The sequence below is a fragment of the Pelecanus crispus genome, chromosome 4 (genome assembly GCF_030463565.1).
Source record: "Pelecanus crispus isolate bPelCri1 chromosome 4, bPelCri1.pri, whole genome shotgun sequence".
Taxonomy (NCBI): domain Eukaryota; kingdom Metazoa; phylum Chordata; class Aves; order Pelecaniformes; family Pelecanidae; genus Pelecanus; species Pelecanus crispus.
Window position 1 is genome coordinate 43,846,741 of NC_134646.1, and position 16,887 is coordinate 43,863,627.

At 37.5% G+C, this 16,887-nt stretch overlaps 2 protein-coding genes across 3 annotated transcripts in view; one reads left to right on the forward strand and one right to left on the reverse strand.

The window, feature by feature from the left end:
- PALLD (palladin, cytoskeletal associated protein) overlaps positions 1-16,887 on the forward strand; it is a 209,301-nt gene that overhangs the window by 147,172 nt on the left and 45,242 nt on the right. The window lies entirely within an intron of this gene.
- LOC104026801 (neuromedin-B-like) lies at positions 517-902 on the reverse strand. Its single transcript, XM_009483614.2, is given in 2 exon segments — positions 517-611; positions 614-902. Coding segments are annotated over 2 exon segments (384 nt in total).

Genomic DNA, 16,887 nt, shown 5'->3' on the forward strand with positions numbered 1-16,887 from the left:
TGTATGCTACTGTACCTGCTAAGGCAACACAGTGCCTGAGGTGTGCATGTAAATAATAGGAAAGCATAGGGAATTAAGTTTACAACATCGGTATTTAACTCCTTGCTTTTACGATCACAGGCGGGATTGTTTTAATCTTTGCATTTTCAGGAAAATGACTGAACTTTGCCCTAAAAGCATTGAATTTAGATGAATCATAGAATCATAGAATCGTTTAGGTTGGAAAAGGCCTTTAAGATCATCCAGTCCAACCATTAACCCAACATTACCAAGTCCACACTAAACCAGTTAAGGGTAGACTAGACTCTTATTCACAGGGGCACTTCAGACATCAAGCAAGCAGAAAACATACAGGAAATACACAGGGAGGCTCTGCTTTTCATACAAGCAATCACTATTAACAATATTACAGAAAATAAAAGTGATGTTGCTACAGTAACCCACAAGGATGATGCTCTCCTCCATTTGCCATGCATGGCCAAGCCTGCAGACCTCATCCTCCACAGCTGTGCTTCTTCAGTTTGAAAAATACTTCTCCAGCACCTTTGTCAAAAGCCCTGTCTCCTGGTCAGTGAGGTCATATTTTCCTTGATTCTCATCCAAAAGTCTTTTTGCACAAGGATTTTCAGGAGCTCACGGGTAAGCAGTTCCATGATGTCCTCCAGCAAGGGTCTGAGAGAGGGACCAAAGACCATTGGCACTGCAGGCTCCTCCAGAGACTCCAGGTGTGGGGAGCCTGTGACACTCTTCGTCCCCATGAAGTGACCTGTGGCCCAGAGGTTGCCACGGGGGTTGACCTTGATCTTGGCCGCCTGGCTGCAATGCTCAGCGAAGTCAAGGTGGACAGCGGGCCCCAGCGCAGCGCCACACAGCAGCAGCAAGAGGCAACGCAGCGCTGCCATAGCTGCCCCGGCGGGACCCCAAAGATTCAGTTGGCTGGATTTAATTTTTAAGTTATGATTTAAAAAGAATTCCTCCCCTATGATGAAGAAGAATCCACTTCAGAAAGCAAGAAATGCATGCAGGCTGTATCTGATGGGCTGGAGAAACTTCATTAGGAGTTCCTGTCTGGGCTTTAATGACTAGAAAAAGAGTATGGAATATTTTGATTTTTTTGTCCTGCTTCTGCTACAGAATCATTTAAAAAGTATGACCCCAGTTCTCCAGCCACACTGAATACAGAAATCTGGTTTAAATCAAGACCTGCATGTGTTACAACAAACCTGCTGCTTTTAGGCCAAGCTTTAAGCTGGGCTTGCTCCTACCCATTTTTGCACCTTACTCGCAACTTGGAAGACTTATACTTAAAAAAAGATCATTATGTTATTTCTGTAGTTGGATTTTGTTGTCTTTTTAAGTTTTTATTCCATGGCTGAATTCATTCTTCTGAATAGGCTGAATCACACTATGAAAGTAGTCACTAGAAACAGAATTGCTTCTTTCAGTTCTGTTTCAAAGACCATGTGCGTATGTACATGCAGATGTGTGTAAAATATATGCTTCTGATTTCAAATAACAGATAATGCAGATTTTTTTAAATGACAGGACATAATGCAAGTCTGTTTCTGTGTGCATCTATGTCTAATGGTATATGAATATGTGTGTGTGTGTCCGTACAGAGCATAAGTAAAAATCTGTATCTGACTCATGGGGATGATTTGTTTAAAGCAGCTATTAAAGAGCAAAACAATTTTAATAGCCAACTTTGGCTAGCAGAGCAGATTCACCAAGGCAACATAGAAAGTTTTGCACAAATGAGAGTTTCCTTGCGCAGAAACCCAGTGGTGCTGTATTTCTTCCAGCCCACCTCACTGTACTTATTTTGGCTCTGAAATATAAAGCTTTTCTTTTCAGTGTTTGAAGGTTTCAGGAGGGCACTCTCCTTTATGGCTGTATTTTGCAGTGACCAAGATCTAGTGAATTTTTCAGTACAAGTGAGGCTTTGAAAACCCCAGAGGTGGTCATAATACTTTGTGGATGGGGCATTTTCATGCACTCTGTACTTGCGTGTAATCTGTGTTTCCTGTCAAAACTTCTAGGGTATTAAATGAAAGCATGAGTTACTTGGTATTGCATTACTTACAGTGAGTCTGTTGCAAGATGATGCCATTTACTTCTGTGCAAATCCGAGGCACCTAAAACCAGACTTACATAAAGAATATTTAAAGGGAGTATTGATATCCACACTGACAGAGGTGTTGGTGCATAGCTTCAAATGTCTTTCAAACATTTACATGAAAAGAGTGCCGGGGCTTCAGAAGTATTCATCAGTATTACTCAACTGACAAGCCACCAGACTGTGTATTTTGCTCTGTAAACTGCAGATTCTTTTCAGTAAGGAGTCAGAGACTTTTGTGTTTTCTTTTCCACAAGAGACACATTTCCTCATCTGTCATAGTCAAGTTCTATTGTTTTTCTGTTTCTAAAGTTCCCTGATAATTTTCATATATCTATGATAATTCTCACATGCCTAGGTTCAATATCCTCACCAAATCACATGTTTATTCTTTCATGTATAACCTTTGTAGCCTATTTTTTCAGGCAGTAAAGAGTTTACCATACTGTTTGGCTGTGTTCTAGGGAGGAAGTCTTGATTACCTATAAATCTCCATAGTTTTTCTATCTTTATAAAAATCTGGAGATCTGTATATAAAGTAAAAAAGAGACACACCTCTTCTATCAGTTTCTGCAGACATACGAAATCCAATTTATAAAGTGAGACTACGGAAGTTCAAACTATATTGAAAGTACATTATGTTGTCTTATGAGTCTCTAGGATGTTACATGTGGTTTCCATTCTTTTATCTTTAGTGGCTTTTGGAGTTTCTGCTAGAGATTTTGAGGTTATTAACTGTTTAACATTTTCTTAAGTTGTTCATCAGGAATGTCTGGAAAACCATTGCTTCCATTTTCTGCTTTGTATTAAAATACCCTCTAAACATGATATTTCTTTTAAAAAAAAAAAAAAGAAAAAAGAATTTAGTATCAGCTGTATTTCAGGAACATTTGTGCTCACGGGACACGGAGCTTTCAGGAAAAAAAACCCCAAGGTTAGAAGCTGCTTTCATATATACACAACTGAATTAGATGAGTGTTGCATGCATATTTGTCCACATAGATGGAGAGAAAAAAAGAGTGCCTATTAACATAAAACCGAAATGATATGTCAACATTTTCTCAAACAAAGAATGAACTTTCAATCATTGACTCTGAGGTTAGTTCTATGGTTGTCTCTGGCCCATAAAACTCAGCATCTCCAAGTGTTTCTGAGATTTTAGAAATAAAAATTATACAACTCACTCTAAAAGTCTAGATTCCTGTGTCCCCATCCCTTCAAAATTTAGTGGTCATGCTAATGGATAGGTATAAAGAGCCAGTTAATGTGAATAATGATATTTTTCTGAATCATATGAAATACCCAGAAAAACGAGCACGAGACTCAGATATCAGGATCTCTTTGCCACATTTCCCTTGTTCTCCCACCAATTCTATGGCTGCTGTCAGCAACCAGCTGCAAGCAACACGTGAGCCTTCTCTGCAGCCCTAGCTGGAACATATTGCAGTAATCTAGTCTTGATGTCAAAGGCGCGTCGTGTGGTACGTGGACCAGTGTGTGGTGGAACCATTCCCAGGATGGTGAAGCTCAGCGCTGACCACATGCATTGCAGTTCACCCACGATCAAAGACCCGATTTCAACTCTGAGGAATCTTTTAAGGAGGGAAGCAATGCTTTCTGGAGCATGAGCTGCCATTTTAAAGGAGCAGGGTTTTGTGATTGCCTGTCTAAGCTTCAGCCTATCCGGCTGGTCTATGATACCTCACTGGAAGTTTTCTTATCACAAACAAATGATTGCAGGGATTCTGCAGGTTCACAGAAGTATGAAGAAATGAAGACCCCAGAAACACACACACAAGTAGTGGATATTCGGTTTGTTACAGACTGCAGTAATAAATCAGGGCATTAACATGTGAGCACAAATGTTTAATTAGAAATTAGTTTCAGGGTTTTATGCCATGCATGTCTTGAGATGAAGCAAGCCATTGCTACACTTCTTACAAGGATCTGATTATTGTCTATGGGCATGGCTCTTTGTGTGGTGAAACGTTTGGTTCAGAAAAAATATTGCTATTTTTAATGCTAGACTTAGCATGTTGCTTTACTAAAAAGCAATAAAATACTTCCGGTTTCATCCTCTTCCGACTGCAGTCTTCTTCCCCTACAAACTGCCAGGCATGGTTCTTTCATCCTCACCTTGAACACTCTTTGAAGACTGTTTTGTAGTACTTCTGTAACTTTGTAAAGTTACCATTCCTGTTGGGTACAAACTTTGGACTTTTTTGGTGGTAGATTGTAACTAGAAGAGTGACCTAGGGACAGTTAATTATAACGAATTACAAAAGAGCTCCGTCGGCCACTGAGGCTAATTATCAGTTTGCAACTAAAACACAGTGCTCACATTATGTCCTTTTTTGGTTTAAGATGATACATGTTTGTGCTGTAATCATTAATGCCTACAAATGCAAAAGACAGGCCCTGTTTACTGAGTGAATTCTTGTATGAGTACTGAATTAGAGGAACTGTTTGCAATGCTAATATTTGAAGTAACATGCCCATTGATGAAGAGCAGAGCAGAATAGAATTGGAATGCATTTAAGCAGGAAGCTGATCTATAGTAGACGAATGTTTGGGGGGGTTGAGTGAATTTGTATGAACATACAAAGCTCTGGGATGCCTAATATTTTTACTGAGTGTCCTCCCTTTTTCCAAAAAGATTTGGTATGTCTGCCAGAATTTCCAGCGCTGGCAGAGCAAAGTTGGTTATGCAGAGTAATAGAGGATTGACTAATTAGAGTGAAACTAGGATGTTTGGGAGACATTTAGGAAACATGTGAATAGTACCTTTGTAATTAATGGAAATGTTTAAAAAATGCCAGGGCCTCATATAGAGAGTGATACAAGACAGAGGTAGCTTGTCCGAGAGATTAAATTCTTCACAAAGCCATAATTAAATAATACTTAATGTGTTTTTGAATTAGGGAAATTGTCTCTGTCATCATTGATGGTCTTTGTGATAGAGGAAGAATCACAGAAATCTGCTGTCAAGCTTTCTGAGTTACTGATGTTAATCTTTGTGGTTGGTTGTTGAGATTATTCGCAAACGCTTCCGCTATTTAATTACCTCAGATTCCTCAAGAGTTTTGTTACATGTTGTCCATTCTTTTGCATGAAATTGAAAATGTCTTTGACAAGAGTCACTTAAAAAGGAAGGAAGCAACCAATATGATTAGTTTCTCGGTTAATTGCCCTTCATTTTGGAAAATTTAGGGTTTGCTAAAACCACTGACCGCTGGCGAAGTTTGTAGAATAATTTTAGTTTTCCTATGTGTTTCATGGTTGGTAGAGGCAACTGCAGCATGCTGCATAAAGGACAGGAAAGAGGTGGTGAAAGGGCTTTTTGGAAGATGTGGAACATACGGAAAACATATTTCCCTAATTGATCTGAGAAGCAGTTCAATGTTTCAGAGTTTTCCTCAGATGATCTTGGATGTATACGCTCAGGTCTAAATTAATTGGTTGTCCTGTAAATTGCTGACTGTGCCCAATATTCTTGTTATCAGGTCTTGCATTGTACAGATTCCTGTCATATGAATGGTGCACATTGATGTGCAGATTGGCATGTTGTGGGGACAAGGGCATGTGTTTAAACTACCAGGTTTTTGGTTTAATGGAACCATTTCAGTGCCTTTTTTTCAGAAAATATTAGTAGTTTTGCTGTGATAATAGTATACATTGTCCAATGTCTTTGAATAATTGCCTTTCTAATCACATTATCATTGAGGTGCTAACTCACTCTTGAGATTTATCTGTGGCATGTTTGGATTTTTTGCTTCCCAGTAAAATCAGGATTGGTAAATGTTTACCATTGTTGACGAATTTACACACTGGCCTAAAAATTGAAGGATACATACGCAATCAGAAATAATAGCATTGTACATCATATTCAGGCTATGTCAGTCAGGCTATGGCTGGGAATAACATAAAGTTCTAAAAGTCTATGAAGTGTGAAGTTCAATTAGTTATACTTCATTAGCTCTGAACTTGGCTGTTTCTGTTCCAGGGTAAGTGTGTACATGTAAGTAGTTTGGAGTACCTGTTGTGGTAGGAGTATCTATTCTGATACAATTCTGCCTATAGACCAGCCCAAATGATTCCTTCTTCTCTAGTTTCCTAGTCCAAAGCAGAGGGAAAAGCAGAATTTCTAAACTGTAGTACTGTAGGGTAAAACTACTGCAGAAACTTAGTACAAGTGGTTGTTAAGCCACAACTAAGTGATACTTAGCTGGTATTGAAGGAGATACCTTCTGATTTATGTATTTCTAGATATTTTAAACTGTTATTCACCTGGTGGTGGTACAGTTTATTCTGAGGCTTCATTGTGTGAGCTTTCTCTAGATTTACTTTATTTTGGCTTGCAGTCTTTGTATGCTAGTTTTGCAATGCAGAATTCATATTTTAATTTAAAATTATTGATTTTTCTGCAGTTCTCTGTACTGGGAAGAGTTGGTATCTTTGTCGCTTTTCTGTAGCTCAGGCAGTCAAATCATTAAGTAGCAGTAACAAAGCAAGTTTAGACAGTATAAACCATAAAAGATGCTAAAATATGTCAATAGTACCTGAAATCAGAACTATTATAAACATGCGTGGATCTTTGCAAGCTGCATGTTATTGCCTTTTCCATGGTTGTTTAGCAAAAGAAGTTATCCTGAGCTCCTGAGAAATTCTGCCATACCCCTTAATAAGAAGGGTTTATATTCCAATTTTTGAAGCAGATGATGTCATTCATCACTGTTATTTAAATTACCTGGGTTTGTATGCCATGACAAGCATTCCCTATGATCTGAATATATGATTAAAACTTGGAAAAGACTCCAGTGTGACACCAGGGACACTGAGTTAACATCCACAAAAAATTGCCTGCACTCCTTTATGTATAGGGATGTCTTCCAGGCATGAAAGAGAAATTTCTGTGTTTCCACTGCTTAAATCTGCTAATAAAGGTTGACATGAATGGTCAGATATATAGACTTTGTGAAAACTTTTCTGGGAAGAGAGTGGAGATTGACTCACTTCAATCACACCACCAAATGCTAATCAGATGTTTTCCATTTCTGTCACTACTGGTTGGACTTAACTGGGGACCTGGGTATGAAACCTTTGTATCTCCAAGTATTTCTGTGCCATTTATGTAAAAGCAAATTACTGAGATGCTTAATTCACCTGAAAGAATTACTCCTAAACCACAAACTAAAATTTGAAACAAATTATTGTAATACATGGATTAATTTTTAAAAGTAAATTTTTAAATTTGTTTGAATGAAGTTCAATTAATACAAAAATTGCCTGATTCTCAGAGCTACTAATTACCGTTGCTTCCATTAGTTTCAATGGAATGTCTGTGTGCCTGAACAAATTGGCTGCTGGTTTCAATTTCTGAATTCATTTACACAAGTTTGGAAAGCTGTTGCAGCTTGTTTTTTCTGTGATAAACCAAAAAGATGGTAGATTCAACATGTACATGCCCAGCTAGTGTATCAGTTCCTCTTGTGGCTGCTATATATAGTAGGCTAACTTGCATAATAATAGTGCTAGGATGGATGAGCGAGAGTGACTCGCAGTTGAATTTTTTCCATTACAGCTCATTTTAGCAGATGTTGTCTCTGTTTCCAAAATGACAGTGCAACACAGTACAATCGTTATAATTCTCCATAAGTTTCAACTTATTTAGCAGGAATTGTGTCATTCAATCGGCAGATTTTGGTGAAGTTTTATCGTAACTAAGGTTTGATTAATGTTAGATAAATATAGCTGCCATATTATTTAAAATTGTGGTGTGAGTCTAACTTAATTCTTCTGCTTTCCCTGACCTTTTCTGAAAACTAGGCATTAATTGAAACTACTGCTAAAATGATATTTTAGAAAATGAGCATTGGCTGATGCTAATAATTCTGCATATAGTTACAGAATAAAGAAATCCTAATTATTTAGTAAGTAGCCAATTCACTGGTCAACAAAAGTATACAAAGATGAAACTGGTCAAGTGACTATTGTTATGTATACCTTTGTCATTCAGACAATCAAGTCTTAAACTCCATGTCTTCATTTTTAGTGAAATGAAGGCCTGTGCTGTCTACTTGGAGAGACTGTTAATGTTGCACAAATATTCTCCATTTGAAATCTTTAGATAGTTCCAGCGATGGAGGTGAAATTTACTCCAGTTATTGATTGTGCACGCTAACCAGTTTAAAATCATTTTTCTCTGCTATAACCTAAACTTTGGCTTTACTTGCATTAAAGACTTAATTAATTTTAGGGCAGTTGAATTAAAAATATGTATGTGAATTAAAACATAAAGACCTTGTTTGTATGCTGCCATTCAGAAGTAAAGTGGGTATAGAAGGTCTGTCTTATCCTTCATGATTACAAACTAAAGGTATGGCTTCACAAACCCTACCTTGGAAGGGACTTCCTCATGGGCAATGTGAGCCGTGGGAGTTCCAGCTTTCAGTTACTTGTTCCTGGACAAGCACCACCCTTCTGTTGCACCTGCAGGACCCTTTGGGTGGCTGCTCTTTAGTCTGAAGCAATGAAGAGATCCGAGTTAAAAACAAACCAACCAACCAACCAACCACCACCAAACCACCCCAAAGCCCCAAAACAAAACCACAAAAAACCCAACCAACAAACAAAACCACCAATCCACTCCAATGCTAGGGCTACTTTCAAATTTTAACTCACTTGCCCCTTCTGCTGTAAGTGTCCTAAACTGTTGTGCCACCACAACTGGGTGTGAAAGAACAGGGAAGGGCACACGGAAGTATTGGGGGATGTCTTGCTGAGTAAGGGGGATAGAGAATCCATGGTATCATAAGACCACGGGATTCCTAAATGAGAGTATTCACAGTGGTATTCAGTGTACTCCGTCTCACATTTATTCACTGTCTACCTTTACTTGATTAGCATTTTCTTTCCTGAGAGTCACTGATGTAAACATGGCAAAACTTACTGTAAATTTTCAAAGATTGTATGTTGCACAGCTGCAGCTAAAAGCAGTAGGAGCCACTCAGTGAACTCCTCTCAAACTTTTTGGAAAAAGCAGAGGACAAAGTGACCTACCCTGACTTTTTGTACTGTGGTAAATACATTTTTATGTTTTGTGTGTGCATGTGACAGTGCCTAAATAAATTATGCTCTCAATAAAATTCCATGCCAGCAAATACTGCATGCAGACTTGAAGCAGGAGTTGGATTATTGCTCAGCAATCGCACATTAGAAATACAATAACTGGAATTTATGTTTACATTAATTCCAGCATGAACATAAATTTCTTTGGGCATTTTTATTCTTCCTGTACTATGTTGATTGTTTTTTGTCTCTCAATATATGACACAAACAATAAAGTCTAGCAAGCTCAGTAATGGACGCAAGAAATTGAGTGCAAGGACTATCTTTTTCTCAGAAAAACCTTGTAGGTCCACTGGGCTTTGCTGCGCATTTAATTTATTTTTATTGTGTACAATCAAGGAGTCCTATTGTTTGTGGTGGAAAGCTCAACATATATATGGTTGGCAACATCTGGCTCTTAGTAAATGAATATCATATAATATTTTACAATAATTAGCTAATTTCTTCAAAATAATGCCATACTAGAGATGAGGGATGGTACTGATGCTACCATAAAATCGAGAGTTTGTCTTTTCAGGATCACAAAGAGCAAGCAGCAAATAAAACTATGGTAGATGCTTGTGTTTCTGTCCTGCTTTTGACTGGTGGATTAGGCCTCTCTTTTTAATTTGTTGCTTTCTAAGGTTTCTAGAGGAAATCCCAAGTCTACTGAAGTAAAGTCATAGCAATTAGAACTTTTTACTGGAATTATGTACACCTTACATGTATCTTTTGTTAGAGATTATGCAAGTCTCACCCTCTGCAATTGGTGACAATTTAAAGGTGGTTTTCATTAGGTGTTCTCTTTCAATGTTGTACCGTGAGCTCCAGCTCTATGTTCTAGTCCTTTGCAGCTAACTACTGGCCTTATATGATGATCCTCACTGAAGACTTTGTGGACACTTCTGAGTGTTTAAAGCAAGATGTTAAGTTGCAGAGAGGTTTCCTATTAAGGAAAAGTGATGTAATGTCAGTGGAAAACTGCCAACTTCTCTCTGCTCATTTTATTTATATTAGCTGCATACCAAAGAAAATGCCCCATAAAACATGAGTGCTCCTTGCTATATTTAGCCAAGCTAATTTACTAATACCAGGAGATTATGTTTATATGCAATGGAAATAATTATAAAAAGATTTGGGGGCATCTTATTGAACTAAAGCAGGTTGAACTTGGGGAAAAGTAAATAACAGAGTTGCTCCTGGTGCATGGAAAGACTCTAGGGTATCTTTTAGCATTTACACTTGGAACATATGTATTTCTGTGCTGAAAAGCATTGTTTAACATTTTAATTGAACTCTTTTGCTGGTTGTTTAAAGAATGCAAAGTACAAGGAAGTTATTTACATTTATTTGAGTCTCTTTAGTCTTAGCAATGTACATGTCCTCACATTTAACCTATGTGACTAAAGCCAATGTTGCCATACACATTCCAATCTGATCTTCTGGTCTGAAAGGTTTTCATTCTTCTTCATTCAGCATATAGTGCAGTACTGTGCTTTTTTTGTGATGTTTAAAATCAGTGTGGCATATGTTTTGTTGATTATCTTTTCTGATTTTCCTTTAGGACTACTTTTTAAATGAGTAAACGTGTTCCCTTTTTAATGAGTAAAATTTTTTTGCCTGGGTTATGTTCAACTCTTTGTTCTACAGCTGATGGCATTGATAAATAATCACAAGATTTCTTCCTGTCTCTAACAATGTTACTTCATAATGCTGTTAAACAATTTGACCTTTTCTATTAATTTTACTCCTACATGGTGACCCTAGCTGGGTGTGGTAGTGTTGGAACTATGGATCCTCCCTGATACTAAGTCCACCTAAAAGATATTCCCCATCAAGAGTAGCTGAGTACATTTGTTAGCTGCTGATAAACAAGAGCTGTCATACTAGTTAACTGCATAATGTATATGAAAAAAAAATTCGGTACTTTTAAATTAATAAATTAAATGTTAAGTCCAGTGTGACTGTGAAACAATGTGATGTATTATGAGATCTGTGGTTGACTCGTGATCTGCTAAGTTGTGGGCAGGGGAAAGGATTTTGGGTAGTGTTATTTTTATCTGCATTATTCAGGATATGTTGAATGCTTTTTGTGTTTTCTGCTCAAATCCGAGTCACCTGTCTTCATTTCAAGGCCTGTGCTTTGTTGGGATGACTCCTAAAGATACTTCTTTAAGAGGGTCTTCATGCATTCTGACATTTAGCATCAAATTTACACACTCTGAACTGCAGTCTAGAGGTTTCACTGACTATCTAGGAGGCTGTACTACTACTCATGTAAGTGAGATGTCAAAGACGAGATAATGAGAACATTTCCCTAAGTGTCTTCTTTCGACTAGAAGAATTAGAGCAACGTGACAGCAAACTGAAGTGCTGCAAGGCGCGAAGAAAAAGCCAAATGATCCTTTAGACCTATCACAAATGAAGTATCATTGTTTTACACATCTGGAGCTTGTTTTGAAAATATAAAGCTATTTAATATATAGAGGATTTCAAAACGATTGCGAGATTCTGTTGCTATTTCCAAGTATGCAGATCTTTTCTCATTCATTCTGAATGATTCATTAGGGAAGTAGATCATGCTGCTAAAAAATTATGAGAAAAAATTTTGAGTCAACTAAGGGTTGAAAAACATTTCCTGCAATTATGAAGTATGTTAATCAAGCTGGGCCTTTTGCCTCACAGATTCCTCTTAATTTCAAATATCAGATTTTAAACATAAGACAAATTTAAAGAAAACAAAAAAACCTTGGATCATGAGATGCCATTTCTAGTATTAGGCTCTTGAGGACAAAATTTCTCCCTAGTGTAGAAGATCAGACATAACTAATCTGTGAAGTATTGCCTGGACAGTGTACAGCAAGAATTATGTGCTATCAATTCTTGCTTAGCAAAGTTTATTTCCCTGTTTTTAAAACTAAGGCCTGGTGGATTAGTTATTATTTGAGTAACTTTAATATTAAAGTCTTGAAATCCATTTGGAGAACTGCAGTCTCTGAAGGTTTATGAAATGACGGAAAAATGGACAGCTTCAGACAACATTGCCTTTAGGGCGTGAGAATGTAATTAATGTGGTAAGTCTAAGTGCATGGGCTTGTTAGAGTCTTGGCATGCAAAAGAGGATGACTGTAGGCGAATTAACTTATTTTTCTCCAAACAAAAATACTAAGCAGCTCAGTCTTTCTGCAAACCTGGGTGCCCACTTTCCCTGATATACGGCACAACTCGGAGAACTTAAATGTCTTTGCCTTATTTTGCCCTCTATGACAAAAACTACAATATTTTTAAATGCTCTTTGGTGTCTCTAGCTGTTTGACTTTCATTTAATCATTCCTTGTTCTGCAAAAAATTATCATTGTATTTTGTATGAATTGTCTAATCAGTTAGGGGACCTCACATAATCCAAATGCTTTTGTTACTGTGTAACACTTCTGTTCAGTGCTGTGTTTGAGATTTCTCCCTGAAACAGAAAAGGAATTGAGGGATCCTTTAAATGAGAAACAGGATCAATGTACTATGTAAGTTTTATTTGTGACTACAGATGAGCTTTAGTAAGCTGGCCCAGAGACACAAGGGTCATGTGGGTTCTAACACCTATAACAACTATCCTTTAGTTCGCTGTAGAAAACTGTAGTAGATGAGGGTATTTTAGACCAGTGTTTTCCAAAGAGTGAAGCATGCTTTTCCAGAGAAGCTAGCATGTGAAGTGAGGTAGGAGGTAAAGTAATGAATTTTGGTATCATACACCCTAGGTAGTGCTTCTGGAACTCACAAGGGGTGGTGAAGAGGTGGTGATAGTCCAAGGGAAGAGGCAGGGAGACAGATGGGAATGCAACAGTTAGAGAGACGAAGGTCAGTGAGAAGAAAAAATGAAGACAGACCAGCACTGTACTGTGATGTGAGTATCATTAAGAGGAACAGAGGATCATGTGGAATCTCATGGTTCATACAGGAAGAACCATATGATCCACACTGATGCTGACTGTAGTGCTACCAATTTTGGTACTGTCAAAATCCCTCTGTCTTTGAAGTAACCTACAAGTCCAAAATTAAATTTTCAATAAGGAGCTATAGGTTGTTTATTAAACTACAGCCAGATAAGATTTTTCTTTTTTCTATCTCAGCTATTTGTGAGGCAAAGGATAGCCTGAAGTCCCAAGTTGTTGTGATACTTGAAGAGAAGGTTTTACATACAGGTGGTGTTGACTTCAGTGTGAAAGATGTGTATTGCTGCTTTTACATCTTATTAGCACTTACAATAGTGGAAACAAAGCATGGATTTTTTTTATTTTTTTTTTAAATTTCAATTTACTAATGGTGATTTACCAGTATTTGCCAAATGTAATCTAAGTACTCTAGTTATTTTAAGGAAACAATTTATAAATATTGTACACACTACTAACTATTCGATGCAAAAAACTTTTTTCAATAAGGACAAAGCATAAACTACTGTTGGTCAAGAAAAACTAAATTGGCTTTCACTGTAGGAACAGATAAACCACTTTTTTCATCATCCATTCTGGAATGTTCATTTTAACATGTAATCTAATCCTAATGAATAAATATGGGAAAATATAACTTGGGACCCTCAAATCAGACAAGTGCTGTTTCTAGGCCAACATTCTTTCTCCAAGAGTGTCCAGTTCCAGGCTAAGAAGGTGCATGTGTCATCAAAATAATGAGTCCATAAAGAGAGAATCTTCCTTCACAGTTGTCAGATGAAAAGGGTTTAAATCTTGAGGAATACACTTTTCTTTGTAACCAGCTTTTTACAAACTACTCTGTGATCAAACTGAAGAGAAAATAAGACATGTTTGTTTTGACTGGGAGGTTTTTACTGCAGGCCAGAAGGAAGGAACAGAATTAACTGAATTCTGGAGGTCATCTGCAGACAATGAAATCGTAAAATCTGTACTACAACATACAAAATAGTAAAATTACTGTCTAGGATGGGTCCATACATTGTCTCTGAATGTGTAAATGTTAAATAATATGCATGGTATGCTATTTTTTTAATATATTATACATTAATATGCTGTACACTTAAAAAATATTTCAAGAAACTCTATAAATTAAATGAAAAGATTAATTTTCAGCATATTTGTTTAGCAAGACACGTGTTTAACTTCCTAGAAATTGAGACTTACACAAAAGCCAGAATCTCTTGTGGTATCCACACTTATTTTTCAATGCCTTCTAGCTTGTATGGTTTAGCTAGACACCTCATGCTAGTTTATACATCTACTTTGTATATATAGCCTACATTAGCAAGTAGTACACAGAAACAAGAGTGGCTCTGTAGAGTGAAAAAACACACTGAGGGCATGATACCTGCACTACACATTTCAGAGTCACTGAGTTTGGGGTTGGTTGGGTTTTTTGTTTTCACATCGGGCTAGCTCTAGTCTGCTCCCATGGACTGAAGCCCATTAATGGCTGGAGTTTGTTGCATTTGTTTCACCTGACAGGAAATCAGTTCATGTTCTCAAGAGGCTTCTCCAGGATGCAAACTGGAGAACAAGCAAGTGGGGACAATTGGAGATTTGCTTCAAAAGCACATTTCTGATCCAAGCTAAAGCACAAATGCAGATGTGTCCTTACTGTCCTCTTAGGAGATGTGCCAATCTATGTGGTTCCTTTTTTTTGGCCAGTTACCATGTTGGTTACTATTTTATTGGGGAAAAATGAAACTTGGTCCTTTCTGTTACTTTCTCTGGGTAAGAAGACTGACTCCTTTCAGTGAGAGTTAAGTAAGATTCAAAACAGTTTTAAAGAAGGGACCAGCCATACAGAATCACTAGCACAGTATTTGGGCATAACTAGTGTCTATCATTACACAATTTACCTGTACGATTCCTTCTTTTTTTATGGCATTATACATCACTTAAGGCATGACTTAATTCAGGGAAGAAGTCTCCCATACTCGAGGTTACTTGATGTATTAAGAAATAAATAGTATTTAAAATGAATCACCTTTATGGAATGTATTTTCACTCAAAAGTACAAAACCAATTATTTTCTCTGTCATTTATATGTAAGGTATTCCATTTAAGCTTTTCAGCACAATGTGCTGAACAGTTAGTTGGCAGTTAAAAAAATCTTAAATTCTCACCATTAAATAATTTAATGTATTTACCAGGGAAATACTATTTATAATTATGTGTTGCCAGCACAAGACTTTCGTTCAAGTTCAGTGTCTGTGTCCAAATGTGTGTTATTTCAGGATACGTTGTTTCTCTTTGTGATGATGGGGAATGTGTGTAGTTCTTGTCAGGTCTGCTCAATCTGTTCAGGAGCAGAGTACATTCTGAATATTTAAAAATATATTCTGACTGCAGTGACATCTGTGTACTGTGTTTTTGCCTTTGCTCAGTAGTTCTGCTGTGCAGGTATTCATTTTTTGGTTTATAGCAAGCAATGGGGAAAATACAGTAAGGTGTAGCATTCAGTCATGGAGGAAGGCTGCAAGTCTACTTAGTCCTTAGGATTTGCCTAAAACATCTTCATTATAATTATGTTTATCATGTAGTTGTAATAAGCAGTAGCTCCGCATATCTAAGGGTGCTTTAGCAATGTTTTGAGTATCAACATTTTTCTTGTCTCTTTTAAACTTTGGGGAAGATGCCTTTTAAAAACAAAACAAAACCCCAAAACTCACAGTTCTGAAGTACATGTCTGGCTAGATAAGAAGTGACAGTGCCCTACAAACTATTTTATTTTCAAAATTAGTCCAGCCAGATGAATGGAGATCCACCTCTTAAAACATTGTTCCTGATGCAAAATAAGGTCACAGCAGTGTTCCTTAAGCAGGTATCACTGAAGTTCATGCGAGTTGCTGATAGGAAAAAATGCGATAAACCAAAAAGATGTTATCAGTCTACATGAGCAGATGAAATTAGGTCTACTGTTACAGCCAAGTCTACAAAGAGTTCTTTTTGGTCTTCTAAATGCAATAGCTGACATAAGGTATATCTGTCACACTGTCAAGTGTTTTCATTTTAGTAAGATATTCTGTTGCTGCTGTTCTGCTGGTGTGTGTTGGAGTTTTCATTCTGCTCTGTGAGGAGCGTAGCCCACAGAGAGTGTTCTGGGCATGAATAGATTGAGCATTTGCCAACTCTTTGCAGAAATATTTAGGTGCAATGCTGCAACATGTGCAAACACTGAGACTTCAGATATTTTTTATATTCAGTTTCTTTGCAACAAAGTGAATATTTCACTTAACCAGAGCTTTGGCTGTGAGCTAGCCTGTTGGGGGAAGAAAGTTGAAGCAGTTTGTCCATACCTGAACAAACTCTTACCTGCAGCTGGAGCCAAGCAGCTATGTAACATGGAGGGGGTAGTTATTTGTTCCCTGTTTCAGGTGCCAGAGAACAAAGACAAGAAAGCAGTGAAAGGCTGTTGTTTCTTCAGTTAATGCATGAGGTGGGCTTCACCAGTGCTTTTAAAAGGCAAAGAGGGCATCTGGGAGGAAAAATTCTCCCAACAGATCTGCAAATATCTCTGGACGATACCAATCCCTAATATGGCAGTAACTTCAGATACCCTAGGAATTTTGCAGCGTGCAGAGTGACTACACAGTTGTTCACCCTTTTAAGTATCTTTCTTTTCACTGCCACAGCTTTCATGGACATTACCAACCTAGATTTCCTGCAGGGATAGAG